This window comes from Lepisma saccharinum, chromosome 21 (genome assembly GCF_977018435.1).
Source record: "Lepisma saccharinum chromosome 21, izLepSacc3.1, whole genome shotgun sequence".
NCBI lineage: Eukaryota > Metazoa > Arthropoda > Insecta > Zygentoma > Lepismatidae > Lepisma > Lepisma saccharinum.
The window spans coordinates 51,070,884-51,097,309 of record NC_139249.1 but is presented as its reverse complement, the minus strand read 5'-3'; the positions used below and the strand labels follow the sequence as shown (position 1 = coordinate 51,097,309).

At 35.9% G+C, this 26,426-nt stretch overlaps 1 protein-coding gene across 1 annotated transcript in view; it reads right to left on the bottom strand.

Moving 5' to 3' along the window:
- The window catches only part of LOC146004183 (uncharacterized), a 76,402-nt gene that overhangs the window by 114 nt on the left and 49,862 nt on the right, over window positions 1–26,426 (bottom strand). The window contains exon 4 of the mRNA XM_083142851.1: window positions 3,366–4,146. Within this exon, the coding sequence (XP_082998977.1) occupies window positions 3,366–4,146 (781 nt within the window). The remainder of the gene's footprint in view (window positions 1–3,365; window positions 4,147–26,426) is intronic.

The window sequence follows — 26,426 nt, the reverse complement described above, 5'->3', positions numbered from 1 at the left end:
TGGATTTTTATTAGAAAAGTTTGTTTAGAGCTCACTTTATGCTGAGATAACCTAATCAAGACTGGACAAACAAATTTGAAATGGAGTCTGAACCACTATATCTGCACCAGGAATCAAACACTGCGGATAGATTGAACCACTGCATCTGCACCGGGGATCAAACACTGCAGATAGCTAGATAGATTAAAAGACACTATGCCATTGGGTAGGTCTAGATACACACACATCTCTAGGACAAAACAAATTTGTAGGTTCTTGGCCGTTACATGCTGTAAAATTAGTTAGCCACACAACTGAAACTGCTAGAAAAATAGATGAGGTGCAAATGGCAAAAATTTCCATTTTTTCCCACCAAAGCAGGCTTTTTATCAGAAAAAGAAATCCAATTTTTAGAAACTCTCTTCAGTAATGTTACCAAAATCTGAGTTGAAATCAAGAAATCTGGTAATGTATGTATTACATGTAATGTGTGTGTCTATGCACACACACGCAGAGCATTTGAAAACTGTATTACACTGGTCAGAAAACAAATTTGACACAAATAATCATTTCATACAATTCTACCTTCCAAAGCATATACAAATGATCTAGCATAAACTAGAAATAAGTATCTAAACACAAAAAAAATAACTTAACATTGTGAAAAATATTTCTTTTGGTTCCCTTCTGAGAGCAGCTTGCAACATTTGTAACAATAATTATGTTGTTATAAATGTAATAAATAGTGTTACTGAAGAGAAAATTTTCTATAAGTACTAAACGTTAAAAAAGGCCAATGACTTAAATAAAAAGATCTATGCCAGTTGGGGTAAAACTACATAAGTATATGTACCTGTACTCTGCAGTAGCACAACCTAAACTTATCCTAGAAGGAGATAGAGCAGACGTGAACTGACAATGTGACAATCGTGCATACAAAAATAATTACATATATCAATATTCTAGGGTCAAGGATTCCCAACAACAAAAAAATATTATTTAGGTTCAAATACAATTTTATTGCACATAGTAATCATCCAAATACAGTATTAATAATTTTATAGATAAAAGATTGTGATTCACCTGGTAAATGAACTCACTCACTTAATTTGTAGTGCTATCAAGAGCAAGATTGCCGACACTTTACCCTCACAACACAGTGACAACAACTTTATCATGTTGATAAGTCACAAATCAACCAATTCACTATTTTCTGAACTGCAAAATATACTTGAGACACACTTAAAAGAAAAAGAAAATGTGATGTCCGTAAAATTGACAAACTTTTTTCTTACTTCTAGCTCCATCATTTCACCCAAGCTTAGAAAGATCTGCATTAACCCTTAAACGACAGCCTGTCACCTATAGGTGACAAGATGCTTTTGCATGTAGTATCTGACATTTGGGACATATTGTGACTCTTGTTTTTGTTCGGATATACATTGTTTTTTGTTCTGCACGAGTCTTGAGGTATGTGATAAACAACCAGTAAGGTTTAATTTCATTTGGGTTATATTTGGGGGGGCAGAACTTCGGAAATCTTGTTCCATTTCTCTTTTCATTTTATTATCGTTATTTTCTCAGTTCTGGGATTTGTAATGGCACTTTTACCAAGGGAACGAACGCACTAAAATAATAATTTTGCACATTTACATCGTGGCGTCATCACGTGGGGGGCCGCTGATTTTCAAATTTCGTAAAAAAAAAAGTTGTCATTTTTCTTTTTCTACCTGATAACGGAAAATTTGTTTTTTATGTCCCAGCTTCCCAGCGTGGGGACCAGCAGATTTTAAATTTTCGTAAAAAAAATATTTTCTTCTGCCTCTTCTACCCGATAACGGAAAATTTTATTTTTATGTCATAGACTTATAGCCACATCTGTACTGAACAAAAAGAGGTATACTTTGTAACTCCAGCGCTCTTAGTTCCAGAGATATAAAATTTTATATAAAAGCATGCGCAAATTTAAAATTCTCGCTGAAAACGCCTGGTCGTTCAGGGGTTTTCCAGGAAAACATGCTTGGTCGTCTAAGGGTTAAAGACAAATGCATTTTTCTATGTAGTAACATGGTGAAAAAATCAATTTTTTTAGCCTTTCTTTCCTTCCTTTTGTCACTGTAAAAGTAATATCAGTGTTTACCTGACTTGTCATTAGTTTTTCCCGGTATTCCTTTTTTCTATCGTTACTGAAAATTCGACAAGTTTGTTTACATTAGATGGTTATAAGTTGGTTACATGCACAGATAATAGACTTGTTTGAAGGGGGAAAAATACTTTCTAATTTCTACAGCACAAGGAATTTCATTCTTCTGTGTTGTTTACATTAAATCTATTCTCTACATTAGACTAGGTAAACTACTATAAGCTAATGTAATATTCTAGTAGATTACACATAGACAATGCATGTAGACTTAAACTTATAGTCTACAGCACATCAGTGGTCATCTTCTTCCAGGTCATCACATCAGCACACAGAGCCACTGTCATAATGCACAATTTGGCTCTCCTGGGTTCATTCAAAAGTTCTGAATCATCTGCTATATTCCATATGCTTAGCCCCTTCATAAGACTATATCTACCCAAATCTCAAAAAACACCTGAAGAGGAGTTGTTTTGTCACAACTGTTGAGGTCATACAGGTTGTAAATGCAAGTTTTCAGTAACAACCATATATCTTTTTAGAAGGTTTTCTAAAGTTCCGACATAAGTCAAACAAGTGTGATAGACTTCACAAAGAACATGTTAAATAAAAACATCAACATCATTCACCAAATCTCATTTCTTCTAGATAGAGCTAGAAGCTATCAGCAAACACTCGTAAATGTATTATGACTGCTTGCATAAGGAAAAATTCCATCAAATCAATTTTCCAGATTGCATTTTTAAAGATACGTTTTTGTGTTGTAGGGAATTTGTTTCACCAATTCTTTTGTGAATTATCAAATTAATTCAAAACTTAGCACTTAAAGCACGGTTTTCTTTTGGTACTATGGGCATTATGGACGAATTCGCTAGTGAGTTTTCAAATGGACTTTTAACTTTTCAGTTTCATTAAATCTCTTTTTGCATTGAGGGCATTCATATGGGCGAATTCTTTCGTGAATTCTCAAATGGACTTTCAAGTTTCCACTTTGAGAAAATCTCTTTTTGCACTGAGGGCATTCATATGGGCGAATTCCTTCGTGAATTCTCAAATGGGTTTTCAAGTTGACACTATTAATAAATCTCTTCTTGCATTGAGGGCATTCATGTGGACGAATTCCTTCGTGAATTCTCAAATGGGCTTTCAAGTTTCCACTTAGAGTAAATCTCTTTTTGCACTGAGGGCATTCATATGGGCGAATTCCTTCGTGAATTCTCAAATGGACTTTCAAGTTTCCACTTACAGTAAATCTCTTTTTGCACTGAGGGCATTCATATGGGCTAATTCCTTCATGAATTCTCAAATGGACTTTCAAGCTTCCACTTTGAGAAAATCTCTTTTTGCACTGAGGGCATTCATATGGGCGAATTCCTTCGTGAACTCTCAAATGGGTTTTCAAGTTGACACTATTAATAAATCTCTTCTTGCATTGAGGGCATTCATGTGGACGAATTCCTTCGTGAATTCTCAAATGGGCTTTCAAGTTTCCACTTGCAGTAAATCTCTTTTTGCACTGAGGGCATTCATATGGGCGAATTCCTTCGTGAATTCTCAAATGGACTTTCAAGCTTCGACTCTGAGTAAATATCTTTTTGCACTGGGGGCATTCATATGGGCGAATTCCTTTGTGGCTTATTTTTTTTAATTTTATGTTTTGCATAACTGTTTTCTTGCATTGGTTTCTTTTCAACAAAATAAATTCATTGTGTGTTTTCATATGGTACATTAAATTTACTTTCTCTGTAAATGATATTCCACAATGAGTACAATTGAAAGGATAAATTCTATCCTTGATTTCAGATTTCATATTAATATTTTCTTTTCGATTGAGGATATTCCTGTTCTTACGTTTAATTAAAGCAACTGATTTATTGCATGATTTTATATTACAACATATTGACATGGTTTCAATGGTGTGATGATATTTAGTACATCCACCAACAATTTCATCAGCACACATGATTCCTGATGGCTTCCCACAATTTCTGATGAAAGAAGGTAATATTAAATTTCCTTCTATGTTCCTGAAACAAAAAGTTTCAATATGTTGAATTACAAGAAATTATCATCTAACATAGGCTACTCTCTTAAATTTATGCTTGCACAAACATGTGTAACAGTATCTACCTACTGGCATAAGAAACCACCTACAACCACAGCAACATGTTCTTTCTATGTATTGCTACTCCATGGCAATTTTCTCTTTACTGTACCATTCTACAGCAGCTGCATATACTCTGGGTCATTCTCTGACTTTTCTATCATTTATATTCAAACTGAGAAATTATTATAATTCACAACATAGGGAGGAAATTTTACTGGGATTTTTCATATACAGGGAGTTTAAAATAAAGGGACATTGCATGTCAAAGAGACCCTGAACCTCAGTATTTAAATGCAATGTTCTAACTTTATGCTATCTTGTGAGTGAATAATCTAAAATTCTCATTTCGTAAAAATTCAAGTATTATCCATAATTAAGTTAAAAGGTAGAAGTTATTTTCCGTACAAATAGACCATTTAAACTTTTCAATTTACTACTGTTTTGTTCTGTATCCCACCTGTGACACAAAAAACAATACAATTCTCCTTTATTGTTATGTTTCTTCTCAACTCCACTACAATAATCAAAGGCCATTTATATTGTCTCTGTCTCAGATACTTTATTTTTCATAATTTGACAATTCAGAGAAATTAAAATAATTTCTTAATAAGTGAAGAGGCAGTGTTTCATCTTTCCCACCTGTGACAATAAATTGTTCACTTGTAGCAACAAATCTGGGAAAGTATTTTAAGGGTAGTTTTGTTTAATCAACAGTACAAGTTTCATATTTCATAGAAGAGAAACTGTAAGAAAAATGTTGTTTAACTATCAGAAGACTAGTTAGTTTAACATCAAAAATGTAGTCCGCGTGTCTCACCGACGAGAATGGAATGCCCATAAAATATTTGATTCTTAAAAGATACGTCTAATTGAGATTACAATGAATTGTTATTTTTAATAAGTGCCATTAATGAAAAAATTGCAATTTCCTATTTTTTTTATTTATTTATTGTTCGTCTTTCTTGTTATCGTTATAATATTAATATTTCAACTGACACTTTGAGATTTCTAAGTTTCTGTTATTGGAACCCTCTGCCATGAACCATAACTGTAAACTCAATTTTCGATGCATCAATGCTTGTATCTTATATACAAGTGTATAAGTGGGCCAACAGCAGACAGAAGAAGAAGGTAGTGGATCATTAAAAAAGTTCTCCGATTTTCTTACGTTTTTTAGACCGGATACACACTACGGGAACATTATAATGTAAAAGTGAGTGCAACGTGAAGGCTAAGTGAAAGAACTAGTAGTGTTACTCTGCCAAAATTATTAGTATTTTACAGAGGAATTTTAAAATTGACATGCTCTTCTTCAAAGCAAAAAAATGCACATTTACAAAGGAGAAACAGTGCATCACCTCTTACCGAACAGTACTTTCACCTCTTGAATCTTAATAGTGTGACACTGTTGTCAGGTAGTGTACTGAACTCTTGAATCGCCAAATAGCAAATAGCATAGACAGTAACAAATAGTGTCTTCTGTATTTTGTAAAATTACATTTTTTGTGAACAAAGTTGGAAAAAAAAATCATGAGGGACTGCAGAAATTGCAACCAGCTAAAAGCACAACTGCAAAAAATTAAGACTGAACTTGATTCAAAAAATATAATCATTGAACTCTTGAAAGCTGATTTACAAACAATGTCACCCAAAGAAAATCAGAATATTTATACGAGCTACAGGAATAACTACAAAGGGACATGGAGTGAAATTACAAGATATGGCACAAAATGTAGTTCACGTCCACAAAGAGGTTTATCACAAATAGCTTCCATAAAGGAAAGCTTCACACCCAACCCGACAGTAACTCACCAGAATTCCTTTGCTATACACTACAACCCCGTGATAGCAGAAGATGATATACAAGCAACAAAGGTACTCAAGACCAATATAAATCTTAGTCCACACAACATTATGTGTAGTGTCGAAAGCAAGAATACATGAGTAATGTCACTCAAGCTACAAGTATCAAATCCGATGAGAAGAACATTAATTATACCAAAAAACATAGTCGTAGCCTCAGGGAAAGCAGCACTAAAAAGATAAGCATACCACAAAACAAGCCAAAAAGGGAAAATGAGATATAGTCACCAAAAATTCACATATATGGTGACAGTTAATGTCGCGGACTACCTCCAATTTTGTCAAAAAAGATGAACATAGCAGTTTGTGGCACTGTGAAACCAGGTGATACATCAGAAAATGTACTAGAAAGTGTTGAAAAAGAGTGTACGATATTAGGACATAATGATCAGGTAATTATAATAATCACTGGCCTACCCATGATGCATTTATCGTAGATGAATGTTACTTTAGCTAATCATAATATATGCCTTTGCAAAGCCCCATACCAACTTTCATAGTACTATCTTTTTGTGTTTTTCAGATTTTGATGTTTGAAGTGAAAAACTAAAAAATGGATAAAGTGAGCATTCGTGCGGTTATCCAATACCACATGAAAAAAGGCATGAGTGGACAGGACATCCACAAGGACATGATGGAAACATTGGGGGAGGATGCCCCATCGTATTCTACTGTGAAAAATTGGGTGGCGGAATTCAAGAGGGGGAGCACCTCTGTCCAAGATGCACCTCGCAGTGGAAGGCCGGCAACGGCCTGTACTGAAGAAAACATCACAGCAATACAGGATCTTGTTATGGCAGACCGGTGAGTGTCAGAATGTTACATCGCAGAGAAAGTGGGGATGTCCCAGGAACGCGTTGGACACATACTAACAGTTGTGCTGGACATGCACAAGGTGTCATATCGATGGGTCCCGAAAATGTTGAGCGCTGAGAACAAACGTCAGAGACACCTCTTGTCTGCAGCAAACTTGACCCTCTTTTAGGCTGATCCTGAGACATTTCTCCAACATTTTGTAACCATGGACAAAGCATGGGTCCACCACTTTCAGCCAGAGTCCAATCTAAACAGTGGAAACACCCCTCCCCCCCCAAAGTTCAAGTCAGTGAAATCAGCTGGCAAGGTCTCTGTTTTTTGGGATGCGAGGGGTGTCATCCTGGCTGAGTATCTAAAAAAAGGTGAAACGGTGAACGGTGTGTATTATGCTGCTCAACTGAAGCGTTTGAGGGAAGCCATCAAGGTGAAACGTCGTGAAATGTTGAAGAAGTGCGTCCGTTTCCACCAAGACAATGCACCCGTGCACACGTCCACCATTCCAATGTCTGCCATCGAGTCCTCCGGCTTCGAAACTGCTTCCACACCCTCCCTATTCGCCAGACTTGGCTTCCTCAGACTTTAATATGTTCCCTAAACTCAAGCAACACCTCGGTGGAATCCATTTTCCATCAGACGATGATGTCATGGCTGCGGCGAAGGACTTTTTTGCAGTGCAGGATGAAACGTTTTACAAGGAAGGTATCATGGGCCTGCAGCACCGGTGGCAAAAGTGTGTGGCGCTGAAAGGGGACTATGTTGAAAAATAGCCATGAACGATTGAGCTCCTGGCAACCCTTCATGGGTAGGGAGAGACCTTTTCTGCTCCTGGCAACCCTTCATGGGTAGGCCGAGAACTTTTCTATCACCCCTCGTATACCAGATATAGACTTCATCTTAGCAAAAAGGGTAAGGAATACTTAAGTGATAGAATAATAGAAACTGTAAACCAGAAAAATGATAAATGCTGTGAACTCATTGCACTTACTTGGAAATCTGACCTACATCCTATCGGATCAAATGATAAGGGCGAGAGAGGAATGTCAGGGGAATATAATGAAGCTGATAAAAAAAATGAGTAAAAATGGGAAAGGGGTATACAAGCAGTGATCGTCTACACGATATGCACGATTTCCGAGTATATTCAGTGGGGGTTGTTTATGGTAAATACTTCTGATAAAATTACCAAGGTCAGTGATACTACAGCAATGATCGGCATAAATCTAAGCCATGAAAAATGTAAAAATCAAATCCACATCGAACACTTACTCATCATCTATACACAGTACTAAAACACCCAAATTCAAAATTGCAAATAATGTAGATAGTCAAAACAAATTCGAACATATACAGCAAAATTTCTCAAACCTCTGCACCTATCACACTGGAAACTAAGGAAACAAATTTTAAGAAAACACATTCAGGCTCCAACCACAGACATAAAAATATGCAAAATCAAATGACTAATAACTTTTCTGACAATTATGCCCAATAATGTACAATCTGCCACCAACAAAGTAGATCTCATACAATTATGTTTACACGAAATTCAACCTGACATACTGACATTAACTGAATATGGTGAATCTCAATTTTATACCCTAGAGGGATATAGCTTGGTGTCAAAATTTACCAGGGTGGAACATAAAAGTAGAGGCATTGCCATATATACAAAAGCGAGCCTTTCAAGAACTAAACAGATGAAGTGGCTTGAACCATTATGCATTGAAATGGTATTCGAAGCAGCAGGAATTGAAATCAACATAAATAATCACATTTACACAATAATAACCTTATATAGATCCCCAAGTTGTAATATCAATGATTTTCTCTCAAAATTAGATGTTGTATTACAAAGGCTAATATTGCCAAATTGCAATCATCATTCTAGGTGACATAAATATTGATCTCCTTCAGAAGGATACAAAAAGTAAAGAGCATATAGATCTTCTTAAATTTCATGGTCTTAATCAAATTGTAAAAAAAAAACCACCAAGATACCACTCACTATTGAAACTCTTATAGATCATATTGGCATCAACTTTCCTTTTGACGTGATAAAAACAGAGGTGATTCACAACTTAATATCAGACCACACAGCACAACTCATGTAAGTAAAGTTGCACATAAACCATAATATAACAAAAATATAAGCAATAGAATGTAGAAATATGAATGAAGAAAATATCAAGTATCTATCTTATGTTGTAAAAAAAGAAGATTGGACAGAGGTGTACCAATCAGACGCTACAGAAAAAATTTGGGAAAATCTTATAAATACACTCATATACTACCTAAATATTGTATGTCCCATTAAAAACATATATATATATATATCCCGGCAGAGTTCCTGGTCTCCTACCGGGCACCTCCTCAGGTGGCGGATAGAGGAAAGCTCACTAGATATAGTGGGTACTGGGCAATTACAATACCCAGGGTAGACCAAAACCAGGACTACTGCCTTGTAGTTAGTAGAGGGATCTACAAAGGCTAGGGAAAGAAAACCGTGAAAACAAATTACCTGGCCCTTCAGGTTGGGGGTTGAGTGTAAGGCCGACACCCTTACCTTGTAAAAGAACAATCCGTTGAGAAGCCAATAGACGAGCCTCGGAAGGATGGATTTATAAGAAGACGACCAGGACAGACCAGGAATATGAGAACGGTCAATAAAGAAAGGACAATTAGTATCGCAACATGGAATGTATGCACGTTAAAGAAACCAGGAACACTGAGAGTAGTTAAAGAAATTGCTGAGAAATATGGGATCAATATAATGGCAGTGCAAGAGACAAGGTGGAAAGGACAGTCCATTTTCAAGTCAGAAAACCACATAGTGTTCAACAGTGGTGGAAATGGAAAGAAATATGGAACAGGGTTTATCGTAGATAAGAAAACGAAGAATGCTATAATAGACTTCACACCAATACATGAGAGAATATGCACCATGAGGGTCAAAGGGAGACTGTTTAACATCACAGCAATCTGTGTCTATGCACCAACTGAAGAGACTGATGATGAGACCAAAGATGAGTTTTATGATAAATTGGAGTACGTATACGATACAGCACCACAGCATGATGTAAAATTAATAATTGGAGATGTAAATGCCAAAATAGGAAAAGAAGACATTTTTAGAAAAACAATTGACAAAGAAAGTTTACATAGTGAAAGTAACGATAATGGACTATGTATAATAGACTTTGCCGTAAGTAAAAGAATGGTGGTTAAAAGTACTCAGCTACAAAGAAAAAACATAAAGAAGGAAACCTATATTTCACCAGATGGGGAGACAAAAAACCAGATAGATCATGTGATAATAGATGACAGACACTCATCAGATATAACAGATATCTGTAGCTGCAGAGGGGCAGATTGTGGATCTGACCACTTTCTAGTCAGAATCAAATATAGACATATAATTGCCTGTTATAGAAATAGTAAAGGAAAGAAACAAGAAAAATATGATACAACGAAGGTAATAAAAGATAAAAGATACAGTGTAAGATATAAAGAGACATTAAAGAAGAGATTGGAAGAGAAGGAAGAAGAATGGCAAGATTCTGATATAGAGGGAAAATGGAAAGCAATAAGAGACAGCATTCAACAAGCTGCAGAAAAGGTACTGGGTAAGAAGAAACCAACAAGAAGAAACGAATGGTGGGATGAGGAATGCGATAAAGCTATAAAAGAAAGAAATGACGCAAGGTTAAAGACTATAATCAGAAATACAAAAGGAAATAGAGAAGTGTTCAAAGAGAAGAGAAGAATGGCCAATAAATTGTGCAGAAGAAAGAAAAGAGAGTACGAGAGGCAAAAATTAGTAGAGATAGAAATGACATGGAAAGTTAAGGAAAAGAGAGACTACTTCTTGAAACTGAAAGAAGAGAAGAAAGGATTTCAACCTAGAGTTGCATTTTGCAAAGACAAGGAGGGCAATCTGATAGGAGATAAGGAAGGTATTTTGAACAGATGGGCAGGAGTATTTTAGTGAACTTTTAAATGCAGATAAGAATGAACAAGAGAAGGAGAATGAGGATATAGGAGATAAGAGTGGAAAAAAGAACCTTGAGGATGGAAGAGGAAGATGAATATGACATGGAAATGGAAGAGACGAATAAAGATTTGATTAAGCCCCCTTCAAGGCAAGAGGTTAAAGAAGTAATCAGAGAACTAGCAAACAATAAAGCCCCAGGTGACGATAATATAAATGCAGAATTATTGAAGGTAGAAGGGAACATTATACTGGATAAATTAGAGAAGAACTATACAAACAAATATGGGAAGAAGAAAGATTGCCACAACAATGGGGAAGAGGAATTATATGTCCAATACATAAAAGTAAAGACAAAACAGTATGTGAAAATTTCAGAGGTATCACACTCCTCAATATGGCATATAAAGCATTTGCTAAGATACTAGTCAGGAGACTCACACCACTAGCTGAAAAGATGATTGGAGAATATCAATGTGGTTTTAGGAGAAATAGGTCAACTACAGATCAAATTTATTCAATTAGAATGATAATGGAAAAATGCTATGAATACAATATAGACCTGCATCATCTTTTCATAGACTTCAGACAGGCATATGACAGCGTCAAAAGAAGCAGACTCCTAAAAATCATGAAAGAAATGAAAATACTAATGAAATTAGTTAAATTAACAGGAATGACATTAAGCAATACATCAAGTAAAGTAAAGATTGAAGGAGAACTCTCAAGAGAATTCCAAATAGAGAGAGGAGTAAGACAAGGAGATGTCATGTCAACCCTGTAATTCAATATAGCATTGCAAAAGGCAATTAGACATTTAAGTATAAATCCAGGAGGTACAATCTTTAAAAGGATGAGTCAGTGCCTAGCTTATGCAGATGATATTGATCTTATATCACGAAACAAAACAGAACTAAACAACGAATTCAAAAAACTAGAAGAGAATGCAGAGAATATAGGATTACAAATCAATGTACAAAAGACTAAATACATGCTTGCATCAAGAAAAGAGTCCACAGCTAATGAAAGAACGAAAAAGGTAGGAGACAAAGAATTTGAAAAATGTGATAACTTTAAGTACCTAGGATCGATAATAAACAAAACAAACAATGTATCTGAGGAAATTAAGGCAAGAATAGTTGCAAGCAATAGATGTTCACTGGGACTCAAGAAAGTCTTCTCCTCCAAAGACATAAGCAGAAAAAACAAGATTAATATACACAAAACAATTGTACGCCCAGTAGTGACATATGGGTCAGAAACTTGGACGTTAGTGGAAAAGGACGAAGAGTTACTAAGAAGATGGGAGCGGAAGATTTTGAGAAGAATTTTTGGACTGGTGAGAGAGGAGGAGTTTTGGAGGATGAGAACAAATGTGGAAATACAAGAACTATATAATAATTCAGATATTGTAACAGAGATCAAGTGTGGATGAATTAGATGGCTGGGACATGTATAGTGAATGGAAGATGGTAGAGTGCCAAAGAAGGTGTTAACAGGAGGACCAGGTGGAAGAAGAAGAAAAAGATGGCTCGATGATGTAGAGGGAGACATGAGAAGACTGGGAGTCCGGAGATGGAGGAGGAAGGTGATGGATCGAGACGACTGGAGGCTCGTCGTGAAGGAGGCCAAGGCCCTGCAAGGGCTGTAACACCAAGGAGTAAGTAAGTATATATATAAAAAGCAAAACTTGGGTTACAAACAAAATCGTGCAGAAAAAAATAACTGAAAAGCATCCACAACAAATTCATAGCTACCAAAGAGAAAATTTATAATGAGATGTATAAAAGTAAGAAAAAATAATATATATTTACATTTTTTATTTGCTTTATTTTACTTCACTTTTTGTGCCACTTTTGGTTAATTTGTGAGGATGGAGATGAGTGATGACATGATGATTGGACACCCACAAACATCCACGCCCAGGCTGGGATTCGAATCCGGGGCCCCTAGCATCATAGTGTGATGTGCTAATTAATGAAATCTGAGAAAGCTCACCATTTATCACAAGAAATGAAAAGTAATAGCAATAAGTCTAAAATCATATGGGATATACTGAACAAGCGAAGAGGGAAAGATAACAAAAAAGCTAAAGAAAGTATCTCACTAGCTATAAATGGTACTGATGTAAAAGACCCACAAACTGTAGCAACAATATTCAATAACACTCTTCTGAATGATAACCCAAACACTAGATTGCAAACGGAATAAGCTAAAAATTTGGGCCGATACACAAATAGCATTCAAAACTCTATCATTCTAGATGAAATAAGTATTATCGACCTAGAAAAACTATAAATTCCCTAAATAACAAGAAATCATGTGACATCGATTGTTGGTCTGACCAACTAATAAAAGAGTGTACACACTCTCTACTTCTGCCTCTGCAATTTGCTATAAATTCATCAAAAAGGAATGGCATATATTCCAAACATTTTAAAAAAGTGTGTCATAAAACCAATATACAAAAAAAAAAAAGCCTAGAACAGACCCCTTAAATTACAGACCAATAGCATTACATCACCATTCTCGAAAGTACTAGAAAAAAATAATCTGCAATAAAATTCATGATTTTTGCTCTAAATTTAGTATTAAAAATCAATATCATCATGTTTTTCAAAGACAAATCAACAAATTCAGCAACTGTACAAGTTATAAAAATAATTACTGAAGCCTTGGAGGACAATGAAATTCCAGCACGGTTTTTCTAGATCTGTCTAAACCATTTGACTCTCTCAACCACAACACACTTACGCATAAACTGCATAGTCTAGGCATTCGAGGTGGCATATTTAACCTAACTAAGTCATTTCTTTCTGAACGAATACAATCCACTCAAATTGAGCACATAAATAATACATCTATCAAACCTTTTACTTTAGTTTTAAATCGTCAAAGATAGGTGTCCCTCAAGGATCTATACTTGGTCCACTATTATTCATCCTTTACATCAATGACATATCGAAGAACAACATGACTCAAACTATCACCTATGCAGATGACAATAACATAATATGTAGGGCAAAAACAAAAGAACAATTTGTAACGTTTTTTATATCCACATATTATAAACGTTACATAAACTGAAAATTTCACGTAAATTCTATAGTTCAATTTTCGGCCATCAGAGGCCATTGTACTCGATAGCTCAGAGACCGGTGCTGCCTCTCGCGGCAGACTCGGTACAAGCGGGCTGGGTAAAACATCGGCAGTGCTTCAGAGACGCTTGTATCGACTGGAACGGAATGGCAACAACCCTTTGGCTCGACCTAGCCGGCGGGAGACGTACCTAGCGTGCTGCCTTAGCGGACGGAAGCCTACCTTGCTTACCACTTGTGAAATGGGCCACTTCTAAGAGAATAAGGACAATAATCGGAGTGCGGCATTACATGGCTATTGAGGCTGAACACTGTTGGTTTAGGTACATAATACTCTCTGCTGTGCTATAGGGACTTAATAACATCGTGCCAACGTTCCACATCGCCCCTTTTTATTACGCATAAGGTGCCGTACAAAAACCCCTTTTTTTGTACTCTTGTTCCCCTTTTCCCTTGTTGTGTGTCACCTTTTTGGGTGCAGTGAATGTACTAAGTGAAGTAACGAAAGATAACTATTCACCAAATTAGTGAGAACAGAATTGCTTAACTCTTACTTGATTTTTGGTTCAAAATTCTATTCCGTCGCTAAAGATTTATTGTGTACGTGAGTGATCTCTTAACAAGTGTACTCCTTTTTGAGTGGACGAACGTATTTATTGCATTTCGTCGATCTTGCAACGTAATTCTTCGACTCTCGTTTGACGTTTTGGTCTGATGGTCAAAAAGGCTTTGGGTTAAAGTTCTTGCTTACAAAAAGGAAAAAATCTACGAACCTCCCCCCCTCCATTAATTAACTCGGGACCTTTGTTCCATTCACACCTTTCCAATTTTGACGGTAGCATTAAAAGTCGGGAGAATTGGGATAATATTAATTCAATGGGAAAAACGGCTATTGTAAAGTAAAACAGCGTGATGATATAAATGAAGACTTGCTGTGTATTAAACACATGTAGAAGATAGGTGGGGTGTATTGTTAATTGTCTAATGTTTATTGTTTGATTGGATCGAGTTAAAGACACGTACGCGTACTTGTTACATATTGTTAATGGTGCTTGCTTAACTGATGTAAATAAAATTTATACACGCAGGACGTGTTGGGAATTTTTGACGTGGACACACGTCTCTTGTGAATTTGCAATTTGACTTATACCGACCCTGTTAATATTGGGCTCTTTTACGAGTTGTTTGTTGTTTATGAAATATATGATATTTGAGTAATGCATTTCGTTGTTGATAATTGATAATCGTAAATTGCAACTTTACCTTACCTGGAATCTATAGTGTGTAAGTCAATATATATATATGAAATATGCGTTACGTGGTAACTATAAGTTGAAATCAAAAGCACTATTGGATAATCTTAGACATATATAATAATAATGATAAGGGCGAATAATATAGTAATTTATGAGGACAAACAAACGCAATGGAGAAGGCACAGTGTGTTATTCATTGCTGGACCCTTTGACTTTATACGTACATTTATATATATATATTGTGTGTATATTTCTTACAGGGCTTTGTCTCGCGCTTCTCATAGATTTTTGCCTGTTGACTCCTGCATTGTCGTGCGAGAAGGGCGACACAAAATTGTAATTTGTGATATATAGTGTGGGTATTCAACCTTATCTTGAAGTTGCGATTGCCGCGCAGCCGCTTCCAGATAAATATCGCGTGCAATCACAACTTGACCCCACTATATCATTACAAATTAGAAATCCAAACTTGCATCTCGATTAATCAAATAACCCAGTACTTAAACGCTAATAGCCTAAATGTGAACCATCAAAAAACAAATTTCATGATTTTTAACCCTGGCAACAAGAAGAACTTTGATAGATAACTTGACGGTCTACTTAGATGAAAATGAAATAGAGTATGTTAACCAGGTAATATTTCTAGGATTGATCATCGATGATAAACTAAATTGGGCATGTCATACTGACTATATCTCTGATAAACTCACCAAAAACCTATACCTGTTGAAAATTCTTTCAAGGATATCATCATGAATCCATATTATGGTCTTATCCAGGGCTCGAAAAATCCCAGTCGCCAGGTCGCCATGGCGACTAAAAATTTCAGCCTGGCGACTGTGATCTTTTGCTGTAAGAAATTTTGATGATTCTCTATGAGTACAGCGCAAGTTTGCAAATGATTTTTTTTTATCAACAATGTGAACATTCCAGAATCTGTAACAATTTCTTGCCCTTTGTCCCCCAACACCACATTTCCTGCTTTATCAAATAATTTAGCAATGTCTTGAATACCGAGATGCTCAGCATCTTATACAAAGTGTTTCAAAAGTTACACAGCCAAACTTTGGAAATATATATCATGAAAACCGTAAGAGATATTTACACCGGGTTTTCTGCATTATAAAGCCTCATCCACTGAGATATTTTTCAATGCTTAAAATTATCAGTTCACTCAGTACAGAAAATTATATAAATTAATAACACGGAAAGCATCATTAAGTTTTTTCCAGAAATGCACTTCTGAGTAAGAAAAATATGTAAGAAATTATCGAAGGATTATAATTAGACATTTGATGACTGATACCATGTCAGTCTGTCATTTGCGACTCATGCGCAACATTTGATGAATTTTTGACTGGCGATTTTATGGATTGAGTGAAAAGTGCCATTTTTGGGACATATCTCTGTATATGGCAACACTAGCAGGTCGAAATATTGCCAACAGTCGCATGCAACATGTGTCTAAGTATTGGTTATACATTTACGTGAAAAATCGTAAATCAAGATGTTGTGCCAAAATTGGACTCCTGAGAGAATCCTAGGCTGCCCCTGGTTACATTCAATTCTCTTCACTCACTTTCGCCGCTACCATGCCTGTTTTTTTAATTGATTCAGAATGGCGTATTCACTGGACCAGTGCATGTGCATTGCTGAAAAGTATTTTACTACTAATTCTTACACTCATGTGCAAGAGGTTTTCCAATAAAAATGCTCTGCTTCTGCTGTACCTCCCAAAGGAACTGTTTTACAACCAGTCAAACACCAACAAATGATCCCACAAATTGTTTTTAAGAGTTGGTATTTATTGTTGGAAATCAGTTCTCAGATGTTTTCAGCAAATGAACAATGTTTTTTAAAATAATGTAATTGCTTTTATTTAGATAAATGCTAATATAAATTTATGAACCCAGTGATAGCCAACAGGATTAGTTTAGTGCAGAAAACCTGGTGTAAATATCTCTTACGATTTTCGTGATATACATTTTCAAAGTTTGGATTGCGCGACTTTTGAAACATACTATAGTATGCACAATTGCTAGTAGGTGGTTTCCTGGCACCTGATTTTCAGAGCTGGCGCCTAGCTTTGAAGAAAATTTATCGAGCAATGGTCGTATCTATCCTCACTTAGAGTACTGCATTACAGCTTGGGGAGGAGCAGCTCACGTACATACAAAAAGAGTATTTACACTACAGAAAAGGCCTGTTAGACTTATATGCAAAATACCATCCAGATCCACATGTAGAATTGCCTTTTGTGAAAACAAATTTTGACTTTATATTCACTGTATGTTTATAAATCTATTATTTTCATACTAAATGATGAGATACAAGTTAGAAGTCAACACATCCATGGACATAACACAAGACAAAGAAAAAACTTTAATGTCCAGACAAACAGACTAACTCTGACAGAGTTTTACACCACATTCTGCAGGTGTAAAATTTTACAACTTCCTTCCTTCCTGGCTAAAAAATATCACTCCTTTTAAGAAAAAAAAATGCAGTTAATCAAGCAATATCTTGCAGAAAGAGCATTGTATGACATAAATAAATTGTAAAATAGATTGGGCACAACTGTCAATTATGTATTAAAAAAAATCTATTAATCTCATAGAGCTTAGTGTTTATAAATACTATCACATAAATTTAAGGAATAATGTATCCAACTTAAGAAAACATCATGCATACACTATATATTTTTATTATGGGCATAGCTGTTTATCATTATTTTAATATTGTAAACGTTCAATTTATGTAAATTTGTGTATCACATATGTGAGTTATGTAAACATCTTTGATGTTTTTATACTGTAATATCTCTTATACTATATCTTATCTATATTTACATGTATCTGATGATATCCATACCCATGGAAAAAGGGATCAACGAACAAATAAAGATTATTATTATGACTTCTGTTTTCGATGACGAGTAAACAAGCTAAACACATGAGTGAGATTTTGGCAAGGTGAATTTGCAGCTTGTTCGATGCTCAACTGGCAACACATATAATTCTGCTGGGTGCTAAAAACACATAAACATGCTTCTCGGGACTATTTATTATGAAAGTAAACAATGGAATTGTACAAAACAAAGTATCCTATTTCCTAACATTATCAGTGGGACTTCTCCTTCCATACAAACATGCACAGTATATACAAGTATTGTGAAAGTGAGAACACATAGTTACCATTATTGCTGGCAAAAACGATATAAAAAATTAAGTTTGTGTACGAGGAATCGACTACATTGTACCTGCACCTGATTTAGCTAATCTGATATTAAAACAGAAACACACTATTGGTAAGAAGTTCTGAAAGTTTCCATGTGAGGGAGATCCAGAAAGTGAATTCACATGGCATCCATACATGGCACTAGTGGTCGGAGCCTGATGAACATATATATGCATATATATACATGATGTGAATCTGTGCGCCTCTTTCTTCTCAACTGAAAATGCGGTAACCCCGCAAAATATCAAACTATTTATTTTCGTGTGGTAAGTGTTTGCTGTCTCCTTCATCATTTGGCATAAAAGGTGAAGTAAAATAAAGCAAATCAATCAACCTTACAATACATAAAATATTATTATTTGGTTCAAGAATAATTAAGACTTTCAATTCACAGTTATTCTCATAAGATGTTATATTCATTTAGTTTCTTCTACAAAAGTTACTTAATGTCTTCTACCATCCTACCAAATTTCATGAAAATCTGAAATGGTCAGGTTGAAAAGTTGTCTTTTTTCTTTTTGGTGATGATTTGGCACAGAATGACCATATGCATGTGCATAAACCTCGTTTCAAAGAATATTGATAAATAAGCAGAGCAAATTCCACTAATTTTATTTCATAGCCTTGCAGAATATACTTTACCTTAACTTCAATTTGAAAAAAAATGGCATGATAACTGCCTTGCCTTATAATGATGATGCAAATTTAGTAATCTGAGATGTTGACATACAAAAAAACAACATTATAAATAATACAATAGATTTTTCTCGATTGTCAGTTGAGAAATCTTTGTGACAACTCTTTTTAAATGGAATATACATATATTTATGAAATTTAGAAAAAAGTTTCAGAGTGGTATGCCAATTTGACTTCGAGATACAACTATTTCTGTTAAGCACTGCAGGCTCCCACCATGGCCTCAGCATTGACTGATCCATGCAAGATTAGGAACTTTAGCCCCCTGTTTCTCAGGAATTATGAGGGCTACAGATGAAAAATTGTTCATGGGTTCATACCTTGGTAGTACTATTGAATACACCAAGTTTCATTAAAATCTGAATGGTGGGTGTCATTGCCTGGGATTCTTGTTTTAAGTCCGCTTTATGCACAGAAAGACTAATCGGAACTAGACCTACAGTTTAAAGTGGGATCCGAACCACTATGTGCCTCTACCGGGTTTCGAACCTGGGACACCTTGATTACTAGGTGACGTCGCTACCACTGACCCATGGAAGAGGCCCAATCATTACCTGGGGGGATTTAAAATTTAATCAGTCTGCTACAAGTTTCATGAAATTTAACACTTAAATTTATGGTCCCCACCTAGTGGTTGCAGGACCTTGCAGTTGGTGGTGGGGCATGCGGGCTCTGATGATCCCCTAGGCTATACCGGCGGTAGCATAGCTACTGGCAGGGTCTCCCATGCTGGGCAGGCTAGTGGGTAAAGAGCCAGACTAAGAAGAAACTTAACGGTCAACGGCTCCAAAGACGGAAGAAGATGGATAGTCATCTCAATGGCTGAGGAGGCGGAGGAACCTAGAGGAGTAATACCTCTATAAAAAACCTTGGTCCATCTGGCTCCGGATGGTAGCACCTTGTAAGGGCCCCTTGCCAGGGTTACGGTGAAGACCTCAACGACATCTGTGGTGGAGAAGGAGACCTTCGGAATGGCAGAGATGGCAGAAGAGGCAACCCACCCTCTTGGGAGAAGAGGGAAACCACTGCCTTGTGGAGAAGGGGAACTTCAAAGGCTAAGGGAGTAAAGCCCGAAAGAAAATCCTGGTCCCCCAGGTTGAGGGTTGGAGTGAGAGGCATTAACTCTACCCATAAAACATAGAGCAGAACAGCTAAGCTATGCTCACTGCAAGCCCAGAGGCAGAAAGGAGGCAGCCCCTCCACTGGGCTAAAATGATGTAGGCCAATCCCCTGCACATTTGAACCTACATGATTAAAAGAACAAGAGAGCAAGCCGGACAGATCACGATGACAACGAATTGGTGGAGATATGGCTCAGTGAATGTTAGAACATGGCATGTAATGGGTCTAAATGGGAAAGAATGTGAATTAGTAAGAGAGATAAAGGAAACAAAAGTGAAATACCATGCAGTTACAGAAACAAAGAAGAAAGGTAATGTAAATGAAAAACTTGATGAAAACTTTCTTCTATTCTACAGTGGAATACCAAAACAAGAAAGAGCAAGATCAGGAGTGGCATGTATGATACATAAAGATAGAAAGGAAAATATCAAGGGATGGAAATTTATAAATGAGAGAACAATGACAGTAGATATATAAGTGCAGAAAGAATTAACTCTAGTGATTGTATATGTCCCTAACGAGAATGAAACTTCAAACAACAAAGATCAGTTTTACGAAATACTTCAAAGAACTATTGAAAACATAGATAATGAAGTTATTATCCTAGGAGATATGAATGCCAGAGTGGAAAATGAAACTGATCGATGGGGAAAAGTAACAGGAAAGTATTGAGAAGAAGTGATAAATAACAATGGAGAGAGACTATTGGAACTCTGATTATCACCAACACTATGTATATACATAAAGACATACACAAATACACTAGAGAAGAACCAAGTAGAAATGAAAAATCTATAATAGATTACATCATTGTGCAGAGAGAGATAAAAAAGTTCATAAGAGATGCAAGAGTTAAAAGAGGGCCAGAAGTAAACACTGATCATATACTTCTCATATTAGATATGACCATAGGGGTTAAAAGCAAGACATCAAGGATGAATAAAAGGAAGAAAACGATAAATTACAACATAAGAGAGAAGATAAAGGTATACAAGTTGAAAGAGAAAAATGTTCAACAAGAATTTAGAAAGAAAGTGAAAGAAGAACTAGCGAATGAGCAAGTAGAAGAAAGAAAAGAGGACTTAGAAAAACCCTGGAGTAAATGGAAAGGGGCAATAATATCTGCAGCTGAACAAGTGTGTGGAACATCTAGAGTAGGAAGCAACAAGAAGATAACAAATTGGTGGAATCCAGAAATAGAAGCAGAGGTAAAAGAAAAGAAAGAAAAATAGAAGAAATACCTGTCAGTGTCTGGAGGCATTTGAAGAATATAGAAAGCAGAGAGATAAAGTGAAGAAAGTGGTTCAAGAGGCAAAGAAAGAAATGTGGGAGCAATTTGGAAGAAATATGGAGCAAAATCGAAAAAAAAAAATCAAAAACTTTTTTACAAATTTTGAAGAATATGAGGAAACAAAAAGATTGCCCTTTAAAATTTATATATGATGAAAATAAGAAAATATTAACAAATTCTGAAGAAATAATGAAAAGATGGAAAAACTACTTCCAAAAATTATTAAGTGAAAATGAAAGAAGAAATGTACCAAATGAAGAGGAGGAGGAGAAAAGGCCTGAAGAACCAGATGTCCTAGATGTAGAACAAGAAGTGATTACACAGGAAGAGTTAAAGAAAGCTAATAGTAGAATGAAACTAGGAAAGGCAGCTGGTCATGATGGCATTGCACCAGAAATGATCAAGTATAAGGGAAAGGAAGGAGAAGATCTGTTGCTCAGAATAATAAATGTGGCATGGATGGAAAAGAAGATAGTGAAGGATTGGGAAATATCAATACTAATACCAATATATAAGAAAGGAGATAATAGTGAATGCGGAAATCACAGAGGTATTTCACTACTCAGTGTGCCTGGCAAAGTCTATTCAAGAATTTTGGAAACTAGACTAAGACAAGAAATAGAGGATAAATTAGAGGAGTCACAAAGTGGATTCAGACCAGGTAGGAGTGTCGAAGATCACATATTTACAATAAGACAAATAATAGAGAAAGTTATAGAATACAATATGGAATTATACCTATGCTTTATAGACTTGGAAAAGGCTTCCAATAGGGTGCCATGGCAAGAGCTATGGAAAACCCTAAAGAAAAACAATGTAAACAAGAAATTAGTAGAAGCAATACAAAGTTTCTACAAAACAAATAGATGCTATGTCAGAACTGGCAATAATGGCAATAACAGATCAGAGGAATTCATAACAACAACAGGAGTAAGACAAGGTGATATTTTATCTCCATACTTGTTTATCATTCTGATGGATGATGTTCTGAAAGAAATAAAACCAAAGATGAGAAAATTCAAAGTAGGAAATTGGAAACTGAAAACTGTAACGGTATCTGAACTTTTATATGCAGATGATATTGTATTGTTTGCAAATTCACAAGCAAACCTACAAAGAAACTTAGAAATAATAAATGGTAATATATCAAAGAAATATATGAAAATAAACAAAGATAAAACAACTGTGTTAAGGATAGGGAGAATAGAAAAACCCTGCATAATAAGACTTGAAGATTCAGAGCTAAAACAAGTACAAAGTTTTAAGTATCTAGGGGTTACAATCAATAGTAATGGAAAAATAGATGAAGAATTAAACACTCGAATAAAGAATACAAACAGATTATATTATGCCATAAACAAAGGATTTTTAGGAAAAAAGGAAATAAGCCAAAAAACAAAAATTTTGTGTAAAAATCAACTTATGTACCAACATTCATATATATGGAAGTGAATCCTGGATAATTAATGAAAAACGAAAACAAAACATATAAACAGTAGAAATGAAATATTTGAGGACAACAGTGGGAAAGACCAGAAGGGACAAAATCAGAAATCAAACAATCAATATATCAGGATGTTGAACAAGCACAACTCAGATGATTTGGACACCTCAGCAGAATGTCTGAACATCGAATACCTAAACAGGTATGGGAAGAAAGAATGGGAGGACTGGATGCAGAGAGACCGAAAGGAAGACCACGTAGGACATGGAATGAGGGAATGAAGGATATCCTGAGCAGGAGGAACATCTCGTGGAGTGAAGGAAGGAAGTTGACAGAAGATCGTGACAGATGGCGAGCTCTCTGTAAAACCTCGACACCAATCGGTAGAAGAGGATCGGAATAAGTAAATAAAAAAAAATATGGTGTTTTATTTCATAGCACATACCTCCATATTATATTTACCTGTGCAGGTGAAAATTTGTAGTAGTTTACCCATTCGTTAAAACCAGCATATGCTACTTTCCTACAGAGTTATAATATGAAGTACTGTGAAGAATATTGAATAACGATATATGCCTCAGAGAATATTAGATAATTCCGAACATTCATTTTAATATTCACCAGGGGTTTTCAAAGTTTTTGCTGTCGCAGTTCCCCTCAGATGGCAAAATCTGCATTCACCATGCACCTACCATCAGCAATAATAGATAAATGCATCATATGTGACCATAAAAAAAACAACACAAAATCTGTTCATGTGTTAATGTATGCGTACGCATACAAGTAATGAAAACATAATGATAACTACAGATGATGCAATTTTCTTTAATGTTCATAAGCTGAGAGATAAATACAGAGTAAGAAAACCAGGTTATCAGGCAATGTTTAACTGAGTCAGTGAGTTGTATGAGCTTGCTTGGTGGCACACATTATAACTAATCTGGGTATATACACCGTGTCCCAAAAGTCCGGTAACACTTTTATTAATTCATTATACAAAAACTACAAGTGATATAGCTTTCGTGTATATGTCATATGAAAGAGTATCTCAAATGTTTTTTTTAATGTATGAGTTCACAATGTCTCGATATGGGAACCATGTGTAATACAACATATGTCTACACGGTAATCAAATTCTTGCCAGAGATATGCTCCAAAGAGTATGGCAAGAATTTTATTACCGTGTAGACATATGTTGTATTACACATGGTTCCCATATCGAGGCATTGTGAACTCGTACATTAAAAAAACAATTTGAGATACTCTTTCATATGACATATACACGAAAGCTATATCACTTGTAGTTTTTGTATAATGAATTCATAAAAGTGTTACCGGACTTTTGGGACACGGTGTATTTGGAAATGACAAGGATCATCTCAGTCTGGATATTTACTCTTGATTTTTATTTGGACTTGATCACCGTCATGGTCGAAAGTCCAGTTTCACGAAGATATGAAGTCGCAGAAGGAAGCATAATGTGTAAGGCCTTATTATTGTTTAACTCTGGATACTTATTCATTATGGATGGATCCAAAATTAAGACATTGTCGCAGATAGAAACAAACATATACTTCACTATGTTGTCTGAGGAAAGATCAGTAAGCTTCTCGTCTTCTGCTTTGGAAAACATTGAATGAATCTCTCATTCAGTTGTGCAGTGTGAGTTGTGGAAAGTACTTTTCGAAGAGGATGAAGTTGTGTGAAGTGCTCCACTTCATTGTAGTCCTGTTCCTTCTACCACCATGCTCAGTGTAGGTAAACAATCAAAAATGTTTTCATCATCAATATTTTTCTTTGAAAGCAGCACTTCCTTTTGAAGGCATGCACAGGATTCTAGCAACCATTCTGACTGTGAGTAATGTACTGTTGCCAGAACTGTCCTCTACTTATATGTTCAGATTTTGTCAGGGTCGTACAAAATAACATCTTGTTACTAAGTAAATCATGCATAGTTTCTTCTGAAGATCAAGATATTGATATATTTTTTTTTAATAGTAAGTATAAATTTCAGGAGAAAATAAATATTTGTCAAAAGTTTTCGTGCTTCCCCTGCAAAACTTTGGTGGACGAACCCACTCACCAATTGAAGGCATAGTCCACAAAGACTTTTTGGAGCATGGAACCACTGTAAACTGCGATTGGTATGTGAAGACTTTGGAAAAACTCCGTGCACGATTACTACAAGTTATGCCTCGCAAGGATGCAATTCCTCAATATGACAATGCACACCCACACACACTCCAAACACAGGATGCATTGCAGAATCTCAAATTCCATGAGATTTTACCCCACCAGCCATACAGCCCAGATCTCACACCTTGTGACTTTTTCCTTTTTCCGAGGCTGAAAGAGCACTTGATGGACACTGTTACACCTGTGATGCCGAGGTGCATGCAGCTGTGCATCGCTGTTGCCGGGAGAAGATACCTGATTTCTTCGCCGACAGGATGCAACAACTTGTCCAATGTTCGCATTTGTGTGTGGACAATGATGGTGACTACGTAGAAAAGTAGTGACATCCTTGTAGAGGACATTCCAAACTTTAAGAAGACATATAGTTCAGGTAAGTAGCTTGCATATTATTGATGTTATTGCGTAGGAGGCAAAACTTTTCAAAATGCCCCCATACCACTGGCGTGTGTGTGAACATGTGTAGGTATTCTGTTGATATTAGTTCCATCACAGCCCACCAGGCAGTAGGTATTTCTATACCCGAAGTGGCATAGGAGAACAAATTTTCTTTTGAGCAATGTAAGAAGTATCTACAACACAGATTTCCCAATTTAACACTGTTAGATTTCTACCTCTGGGAAACTGAATAATAATGTGTACCCCACAAAGCCATGGTCATTGGATGACATGAAACATAAAATTGACTCTTCCTGTGCTTCCCTTCCTGCAGAAACCATATTTGCTCTTTGTTGATCTGTTCTACAGCATTGCAGACAACTTACTGCTGCAAATGAAAATCTGTAACTTTAAGATATGTGACTAGCAAAAAAGTTCATACTTGGTGTTATTAGTGTTCCCATTATTATATTTCAAAGAGTGTAAACACTATTTTGGGACATTCTGTATGTACGTTTCTACTGGCCTCACTCCCACCTGATCCAACTCACTCACTCACCCATGGTGGGAGATCATCCAACCAGTTAGATATGGGGTGGAGTGTGGTCACCATGTCAAATATATGTATTAGGAGATAGTAAACACTTACCAAAAACAGAAATCAGAAGTAGATATTTTGCTGCCTAGTCACATTTTTACAGAAGAAATAGATGAGGTTTTATCAAGATGAGGGGGATGAATTGAGGCCTTGGCCTCTGAGGACTAGCGAGAATGGGATGGCTTTTTCTTTTGGAGAGGAAGGGGTGAGAGATGGAGTA